General features: G+C 41.1%; 1 protein-coding gene across 2 annotated transcripts; it reads right to left on the minus strand.

The window, feature by feature from the left end:
* Positions 1 to 1,439: 1,439 nt before the first annotated feature.
* Positions 1,440 to 7,782, minus strand: LOC138624322 (neurofilament medium polypeptide). Of its 2 annotated transcripts, none has more exons than XM_069704410.1 (5): positions 7,284 to 7,782; positions 5,230 to 5,714; positions 4,694 to 4,760; positions 3,380 to 3,995; positions 1,440 to 3,240 (listed from the first exon to the last, which is right to left on the minus strand). In XM_069704410.1, coding segments are annotated over exons 1-5 (1,449 nt in total). In that variant the 5' UTR covers positions 7,563 to 7,782; the 3' UTR covers positions 1,440 to 3,238. The 2 variants fall into 2 exon arrangements, with proteins under 2 accessions (XP_069560511.1, XP_069560510.1); XM_069704409.1 differs by having other exon boundaries at positions 5,230 to 5,717.
* Positions 7,783 to 9,688: the final 1,906 nt, after the last annotated feature.

Genomic DNA, 9,688 nt, shown 5'->3' on the forward strand with positions numbered 1-9,688 from the left:
AGAGACTGAGGCACTGAGGCACTGCAGCAGTGGAGAGAGGGAGAGGCTGGAGAAAAATGACTGTTACAGGCGAGGGTGGAGAGAGAGAGAGAGAGAGAGAGAGAGAGAGAGAGAGAGAGAGAGAGACTTCCTGCCTGGATGATGCACACACAATCAATTTGGACTTTCTGTCTACAAAGGCCTGATGCAAGCACGTCTATATAAGTCCAGTCTGTGGTCTTTACACACTTCAGTTCAACATGTGAGCAGCAAACAAGGATTTAGTTGAAGAAATACTAAATTATAAAAAAGACTCCACTGCTTTTGTACTTTCAGGAGACTTGTTTGATGAACAACTCTGTGGAGTCACAGAGGATACAAATGTATTGAAATCCTCAGTTGTAGTAAAACCACAGTTTAAAAATAATCCATAGATATTCATAGATTTATTGCATCCAACAAAATGCTAAAATTATTTAAGTATAGAAGTGTTAGCAGCTTTTTATGCATCCCGGTGGCCCAGAATTATATATATATATATATAATATAGTATTGTACAATTATGTATAAATGTGTCTATAAACACGTAAATGTTGCTGCTGGTTGACGTAGAGCTTCTCTATGCTTTTGGGGCAATTTAATTTATAGCAATGCATCATATGTTTTAAACGTGTTTTCAATGCCATACTATTAAAGTGCAATATTTCCCTCTAACTTGTAGTTTAGCATAAAATGGAGAGTACAAGTACTTTAAGATTGTATCTAAGTACAGTACTTTAATTACAAAAGTGCAAATCAAACATGTTTAAAAATGTCTAAAGAGTAACCCTCTAACATGCTCAATTTCATATGCTGAAATGAAATAATATGCTTAAGAGACAATTCATTCATACATGTTGTAAATATGACAATGAACATATCATAAACTTTACCTGACTGTTCTACACCTGTCTGTACTCTACAGCCGTGTTATGCTCAACAAATCCCATGAACAAAAACAAAGCCATTATTTTTCCAAGTTCAGTCTGTCCCAAACCTAAATCTTCAGGCTAAATATATTCTTGGAGAAGCTGGTTACTGTAGTTTTTTAGCAAATCTTCACAGTGCTTGTGCTCATGTCAGATGGAGGGTGTAAACCACTGCAACAGAGTGGCTCAGTGATGTATTTTTAAGAGTTTTGAGGAATAATAGAGCACAACGGCACAGAGGGATACACTTTATAAGGATTTGGTAAATCAATGTACTGCACTTGTAAAGTAGCGTCCGTTTTTTTTTTTTTTTTTCCGATAAAACCACAATGTAGAATGCTAGAAAACCCATATTGAGGTTCAGGAATACATCGCTAGGTGTTTATCCTCCAGCATATTTGTGACTGTAATATCCATGAATGACAGCACTGAACACCCAGCTCTACACACTGACCATACTGGATGTGACACAACAGCACAGAGTCAAGGCTACAAAAGTGAAAGAACCAGGGTTTATTTTAAAAACGTGAGAAGTGTTACACTGACAGTAACTGCTGTCTCGGCAAAAACAGTGCAGTGAATACAGGTTTTTGTAAAAATGCACGGTCGTGTCCAAAAGTCTTGTTACACTACCAAGAACTCCGTTTAATCACCTGCCAGAAACATATTCCACGTATGAAATATGAACACACAAAAGTTATTTTATACAGTATACTCGATATTAACATCGTCGCATTAACAGGTTCAATTATTTGAGAATTCACATTATTGGATTATTTTCAGAGCATCTCAGGGAAGGACTTCTGATGTGACCGTGTGTTTCACCTTTTATCTGTTTCTGTTCCCAGACATGTTCAGCAGGTTGGAGGTCTGGCGACTCTGGAGGTAGATGCTTCAGAACTCCTCTTCTGCACAACCGAAGGCTCCAAAGTCTGACGTGGCTCTGCAGAGTGAAGCGGTAATTGTTTTGTTCTGTAGCTGAACCTGTGTACATTTGTTTCAGCTAATGTTCGACTCACGTGGCTTTCTCCTCACCAAAGTTCTCCATTTGCAACAGTTTATTTAAGCTGATTGGTCAGATGACAGATTTTGTCATTGAAAGTTTAAAACTGGCTAAAGTTTTGTCTTTTGACTAAAAGTTTTGGTTTCATACAGAATATTGATCTCATGTTGGTTTTTGCAATTGAGGTCTGATTGATGTTATAAATGAAAATAACGCAGTCTCCCGCAGGTCTGTGCTGCTGCTGCCTGTTGTGATGTAATTTAGCTGCAGTCCAGGTCTGCAATAGTTGTCCATCCATCAGAAGAACAATAAAACCCAGAGCTGCTTTACTGAGCTGTTTTAAAGTTACAAAGAACAGCTTTTCTCTAAGCTAATGCATTGTTAAAGACCCCCAAACATTAAATTATTGAAGAAAAAGCAATTGAATATAGATGATGAAACAGTTCTTGGTAGAGGGCTCAAGCTTTTAGACCTTGCTCTATCTGATAATACTACAGGTGTGATCTGGCTGGCTGGAATTTAAATCAGTTAAAAAGTGCAAAAAAAAATCAAGAGAAACCTCCAGTTTGTAAGCACAAAAATGTACTTTAAAAAGTAAAAAAAAAAACTTATCAACTACAGCATATACTTTTAAAACATTCAGGAATTGTTCTTTATCTTATCAAAGATGCTTTTCTTCTTTCTTTTTCTGCTTGCTCTTTAGTTGGCAGTTTTGCCAGTGTAAACATCTAGGACACAATATATTACCCTATATTTTCTTTTTCTTTCAGGCAGTGACAAAAAGGAACTTTAATGTCACTAAGACAGGCATTACTTATGGCTTAAGGTGCACTGAGAAACAGTTAATGCATTGGCTTCGTGTTATGTCATTGGCTTTCGGTTTTCCAGTTAAGTACAGAACCTAACTTTATAAAAGTGTGATTTATGAAAAGTGGAAAATTTTCTGTAGAAAGATCTGTCTTTGATGGATTTAAGGCTTTTGAGGTTGTTATTGGCGGGTACACCCTGAATGGCTCATTTCCTCACTTTAACAGGAATCTTCTACTTTGAGGTACCAGTTTCTGCTCCGACTCCCTGCAGCATGGTGACTGAATTCTTCTGATTAGGTCTGCTTTTCAGAGAGCAACCAGGTAATGAATCCTGCACCTAAACAACAGCAATCAATAATGCCTTCCTACATTGTTTGTCATATTCTAGACAGTGAGATGAGTCTGAGAAAGTTCCCATTCTTCTTGATGGATATGTCCGGTGTGTAAAAACAAAAAATCCCTCTCCGGTGTGACATGTCCTCTGAAACATTAAACAACAGAACATATTAGCAGAGATATGACACTTAAAGCATATTAATAAGACAGTATAGTCAAAAAAAAATTGATTGGTGTCATATGCAGATTATGAAAAAGCTATTCCAGTAACTGTGAACTCTTACAATTCTCCTCTGGCAAAGCATCTTCTTCTAATGACTCCTCCTCTTCCTCTGCCTCCTGTGACTCCTCTTCAGCTGCTACATCCTGCTGTTCTTCCTCCCCTTCTGACACCTCCTCCTCTACATTAAGTTGCTCTGCCTCGGGCGCCGACTCCCCGAGCTCCTCCTCTCCTGCTTCACCGTTTTCTTCCTCTGCTGCCTCATCGTTTTCTTCCTCTGCTGCCTCATCGTTTTCTTCCTCTGCTGCCTCCTCATCCTCGACTGGTGACCCCTCCTGAACTTTCTCCTCTACAGGTACCTCCTTTTCAGCCTCTTGTCCATTTTGTTCCTCCTCTTCTGTCTGTGAACTGTCCTCTTCCTCCTTTTCTGCCTCTTCCTCCTCTGAAGGAACAGTTTCTTCCGTCACAGAGTCCTCCTGCTCGACAGGTGCTGCAAATTCCTCTCCTTGGTCATCTGCCTCTTCTTCCTCTGGAGGGGATGCTCCTATTTCTTCCTCTTCCGGTGCTGCAGCGGCCTCCTCTTCAGTTCGTGGAGCTGCTGCTTCTTCAGTTGCTGGAACAGCCTCTTCTTCAGTTGCTGTTTCTTCCTCGGCCTGTTCAAGGGGCTCAGCAGGAGGTTGCTAAGACAAGGAAAGCAACATTAGATCACAGTCAACTGCCATCTGGACAGCAAATCATTTACTGTGCAGTTATCTGGACATCCAGGTGTCCCAGTAATTGCGATGTGATTTAAAAAATGACACAAAACAGGGCTGTGAACTGTATGAATGCAAGTGTAAATGTGCCTTCAGAGAATCCATGCCAGGCAATTAGCTGCTTCAAATTGATGAGATGAAAATCTCATTAATGGTTCCCTATGGGTTCACAGAGAACAGAAATAGTAAGGAGACCATGTGCACTGACAGTATGTGTGCTAAGGCATGTCAGGCATATTTTGCCCTTATAGTAGGATTATAATCCTATAACACACATCTGCTTCTAAAACTCCCAGTTTTAAATACTTATTTAGTCTTTACATCTAATTTGATTTATTTTATATGGAGAGAAATCTGAAATTCAAGTATACGATTCAAGTATTGAGACTATTGGATAAAGAATTGACCAGTCAGTGCTTTGTGGGCAGAGTTAAGAATGTCAACATCATTATACATATATAATTTAGTTACATTACATATAACTAATCAAAACAAACCGACAACTGATTGGCTTGTGTGTTGGTTACCCGGGCAACCTGTTTCTGTATGTTCTCCAGCTGAGCCCTGACTTCATAGTGCAGACCATGGGCTGCTGAGTTCTGATCCCGCAGACTCTGACGTACCGTGTTCAGCTGCTCCTCTACACTGGCCTGCTGAAGCCGCTGCGACTGTTCACTCTCAAGCAGCTCTCTGAAAAACACGGTGAGAGTTTCTCAGTCAACATCTTTCAAATGATGCAGTTTTTCCAGTGCAAAAACATTGTATAAAAAAAATATATAGTACAAATTGCGTAACTCCACGAAGCCTGAACTGAAAAGGTACCAATGGCGTCATTACATTGCTTTCTTCAGATCTGATACGGCAACAAAAGCCTGTGAACCACATTTCCTCGGTGTTTACATAAGCTTCAAAGAGTGCCCGTTTTACATACAAAGGGCATTTGACACAAATCGTTCAGCTCCAAAACTCACCAATACAAAAGGAAATTGTTTACATAGATCAGTGTGAAAAAGGAGGCCTACCCAAAACTGGACTAGATCAACACAGGGACAGACAGAGGCGGCGAACAGGGCTTTGACAAAGTCAACATAAAGTTATGGGTCAGAGGAGGTGAGCTATTTTCTCCACAGCTCCAAAAGCTGTTTTTTCCACAACCTACCTGACAGTAGCCATCTCCAGTACGCTGGCCTCCAGCTGAGCCTGGTAGGTGTCCAGCTGCTCCTTCAGGCCCAGCACCTCGCTGGCCTGTCCGTCCAGGGTGGCGCTCAGCGTCGCCACCTGTTCGACTCTCTCCTCCAGCTTTGATTCTGCTTCTCCCAGGCTCCCCGTCAGGACCTCGACCTTCTCAGATAGTTCACCGCTCAGCGTGGCCAGACCCTCCACCTGAATCCTGACTCCCTCGAACTCCTCACTCTTCCCCTTCAACATGGTCTGCAGCTGGCCCAGCTGCTCCAGGGACACGGTGGCGTGCTGCATCTCTGACAGGCGGGCTTTCATCTCGGTGTGGAGCGACAGCACCTGAGCGGGCAGGTCAGACGTCTTGAGCTGTTCAGCTGTAGCCAGGGCCATGCCCACCTGTTTCTGGGCCAGTGTGTAGGACTCCTCGAGGGCATTCAGGCGGGTCTCCACAGTCTCTGAAATGTGCTGCTGTATGGAGACACACAGGAGTGATGTTGAGTCAAGCCGAGTTGGTACTTCAAGAGTCTCTTAACTGCAAGGGCTTTTCAAAACCATGATATTATGAAACAATTTTGTAGTTATCCAAGTTCTGAAGTGCCATGGACGGTTTTATGCTCATTTCCAACCGTTTAGAGTAATTAACTCAAGCACTACATTGCTTCCACCATTGTAGGGGATGTAAAAACAAGTAAAATAGTCAGTAAAATACTTACAGCAGTGATCCTTTAGAATTATGCACATCACAACTCCTGTCAATAAATCAAATGCTTGAGAGAAGGAAATCTGTTGTAGTCTTGGATCCAATCAGTCAGTACAGGTCTGATCATGCTTATACCCCTGAGGAAAATCTTTACTTTCCTTTAAATTGCAGCATAAAATGAAGAGAAACAAAGTTAAAGGTGAAATGGAATAAAGTTGCGCAGGAAGTGATTTATTCCCCAATCACGTTAATCGGGAGCCAACCTCAGATCCTGGTGCCCATCATGCTAAAACTTTGCAAGGTTACAAAACTGGATTATCCTGCAATTCTGTGTACCCGTTTCTGAATTCACCACTGAACTTATTTCCCGACAGCAACCGCAACCTTTGCAAAAGCATGAATCACAAAACAATTTGCGGGAAATATTTGTCCAACAAGACTGAGCTAGCAGAGCTGCTCTCATGCAATGCTTTTGCCACTTTGAATTTCCTGAAGTGAAGGTGGATCTGCATGAAGCAGGAGAAAGAGGTGTAGACTTATTTTCACATGTGACAAAATCTCTTGATTATCTTCCTACGAGTGCATTCAGCAACTTAAAATGAGAAAACTGTAGTCTTAAGAACAGTGAGATGTAACGCCGGGCAGCCATGAATGGTCAGTTTACAGTCTTGTGCAGTTTATTCAGTGACACATTACTTACTTAAAGTAATCACACTATTATTGATACTTATCTTTCGACAAATTTCACCATTTCAGAAATACAAATCCAACAAACACCTCTGTTGTCCTACAGTCTTTCAGAAGGCCTGTAAACAGCCTCTGAACTGGTGTTCAGTATCAAAAACCACAGACTAAATTTAGCCTTGGCTCATCGTTTATTATCATTTTGGCAGCATCATCCTCTGCACGTTCCTAACTGGTTTTTATAATACAGACAGACACTTTCCCACAGAGAACTGTCATCCCCAAAAGATATAACATATTTGACTCGGTGATAAAGTCAGTGTCCCTGCAGATCCAGAATAATCCTCATTACAAGCGTCAGCAGCTGTGTGGATGTTAGAAATAGCAGCGTTTTGTAGTCACTCCAGTGAGGCTCCTGGCATTTGGAAATCTGATAAGAGGCCTGCTGTTCATAACTTTGCCTACTTGCAACGTGCACTTATGACATGTGGCGGTGAGGCCTTGTCTTGTGTTGTGTTTAAAGTGCGTGAAGTATAAACTCAGGAAAATTAAGATTCACATTGTTTTCACGAGAGAATTTAGGTGGTCAGAAGAGGCGTCTGGTGACGCGTTACACTCTCACGGGGAATTTCACCGTTTTATCTCCTTACCTTACTATTAGACTGTCGCATTTCTTCGTGGGAGGACTGGAGCTTCACTATCTTCATCTGCATGCCCATGAGATTGTCTGTTAAGTAGGTTAAAGTTTGGTGCTGCTGGAAACAGAACCACCCGCCCGCGGCACCGCCTATTACAACAATCAGAAACAAAACCAACAGAAGCGCGTAGTTGTTCCCTCCGGGGCGAACCTCTGTGTCCATAACTTCATTTTTGAAAAAGTTATCTTCATGTTTGTGGTTGCTTTTTCCTTTCCGATGCTTGGCAGTCATGGTTTTTTTTTTTTTTTTTTTTCTATAAAGGACACAATGTTCTTGCCGGTCAGTGAGGTGATCTGGAAGGAGCCGGTGGGTCAGGCGGGCTGGACCGTGCTGCTCGCGGTGATTCACTTCGGATGGTTCCTTTAAGCAGCGCTGCACAAAATCGACCCGGTTTTTCAATCACCTCACAATAAAGTAGCGGAGAGGAACCGCGGCGGGTTCTTGGTGATGAGGTAGAGCTGGAGATGAAGGGGGGGGGGGGGGTGGCACGTAAGGTAGCGTGTTGGTCCATTCGGGAAGAGCAGGGAGGAGCCCGAGCTGCCACCGGGAGTGGCTCCAGCCCCCCCCCCGTCACCATGTGCGCTGCTGTCATCTGATGGAAAGACTGCACGTCTGGTGGTGTGCGCTATTTTTTTTTTTTTTTTTTACTGCAGCTGAGGCCGAGCAGCGTGTGGCCTGCAGCATTTACACATTTCTACCGAAGGCTACTCGAGTTTTATGACGCTTTAGTGGCTTTAAAGAAAGAAAGAAAGAAAGAAAGACAAAAAATAATCCTCTTTTTAGAAATAATCTTTTTTTTTTCTTAAATGTAACCTAATACTGCAGAGCCATTTTAAAACGTGGCTTTGGGACTGTCGGGTTGAGGACCATGTAATTTGGAAAGGGCACATTTCTGTTAAAGGTCACCTTCAGCTTCTAGGATGTCAACATCTTCTCTGCCTTCGCTGCTTTGTTTCAGTCTCAGTCTAGAGTTCAGTTCAATTAAATCTCCTAATTGTTATGATGCTGTTGGATTATTGTCAGCTGGTGCTGCATTACCCAGTTTATTTTCTGTGCCTGTTGTTTTCTTATGTCTTTGTGTCCTGTTTTTTTTTTTTTTTCTGATTCACGTCTGTTTCCGCTGCTGTTGTCTGTTCTAATGTTATTTGTATAGTGCTAAATCCAACTAATCTGCACAAGGCTGCTGAAAGTAGAATTACTTTATTAATATTTTATGGTGTCTATATTTTATGTTACTTTAAAGCCTCTACACACTGTTGTATCTCAAACTATTGTCCCCAATAGTTTTCCCCGAGTCCGTTGATAGAAGCAGTCTTTTAGGCATTTACCGGTCTTAGTTGATTTTTATTAAGCGTAGTTTACAAGATATCTTGGAGAGCCCAACATCAACCTAAGGTCTCTTTGTTGGATTCTGACTTCCCCCTTTCCGGCACATACACTTATACTATAGGAAGAGGCGTTACCTAGGTTGTGGCGGGAACATTTGCATAGTATGTTTGTCTCAGCACTTTTCCACTGTCCTCCGTTTGAACCACATCTCCCTTTTGATCTGATAGTGAGTTGCACCCTACTGTGACCCCAACGTGTTAAGTTCCTGCATAAGCAATGTGTTCTACAATGCTTACAGTCAGTATATATTTTGTGCTTCTGTGCTAGGATATGTTTACAACAATACAACACATATATATATATCATATCATATTACTTACATATAGGTCGTACCATCACTACCAATCTTAAGGTGTAGACAAAAGGCTGTGTATGTAAATGAGAGTGATACTGCTTGGCCAAACCAAAAGGTCACAGTAGGAGGTCTGCAACCTGTGGGGTCACATACAGTTGTTCTTTGAGGCATTATCAGATGGCTGTCTGGAGGACTCCAGGGGGTGAAGGAAGACAACCCCCACCTCCACCAACCAACAAAGAATACATCAATATACATGACTTTTAGTGGAAGACAACCCAAATTATATTGTATTAGCATACAACATATGAGCCCTCATATGCACTAAGCAGATCTATATTCCACAACACCTGTGCTCCATCCACACTAAAGCGTTCAATAATGTTTAATATTACAAACTATTTACAACAGTAAAGATCATCTTCAGCATTTCCCGAATAAATAAATATGTTTTTCTATATTTATTATCGAAAAATTATACCATAGTATTTTTTTTTAACCAAAAATCAAATTATTTAGGCTATAATACAGTGTTAATGCAAAATACTTTCCAGTATATGATTTTTGATAATCTACTATAGTATTTGAGTTGTATTATTAAGAAAATATTGACATATTTGTTATTTATTGCATTCTTAGTCATTTGTTTGAATGGTTTACCAATTGATTTAGT

This window comes from Brachyistius frenatus, unplaced genomic scaffold, assembly GCF_029030835.1.
Source record: "Brachyistius frenatus isolate BFR_SWC_R1_liver_20210118 unplaced genomic scaffold, ASM2903083v1 Contig_50, whole genome shotgun sequence".
NCBI lineage: Eukaryota > Metazoa > Chordata > Actinopteri > Embiotocidae > Brachyistius > Brachyistius frenatus.

Coding starts and splice junctions, on each gene's coding strand:
- LOC138624322 (XM_069704409.1), bottom strand. CDS start 7,562: ATGACTGCCAAGCATCGGAAAGGAAAAAGCAACCACAAACATGAAGAT. Junction 5,718..7,283: donor TGCGACAGTCTAATAGTAAG/GTAAGGAGATAA, acceptor GTCTCCATACAG/CAGCACATTTCAGAGACTGT. Junction 4,761..5,229: donor CTGGAGATGGCTACTGTCAG/GTAGGTTGTGGA, acceptor CGTGTTTTTCAG/AGAGCTGCTTGAGAGTGAAC.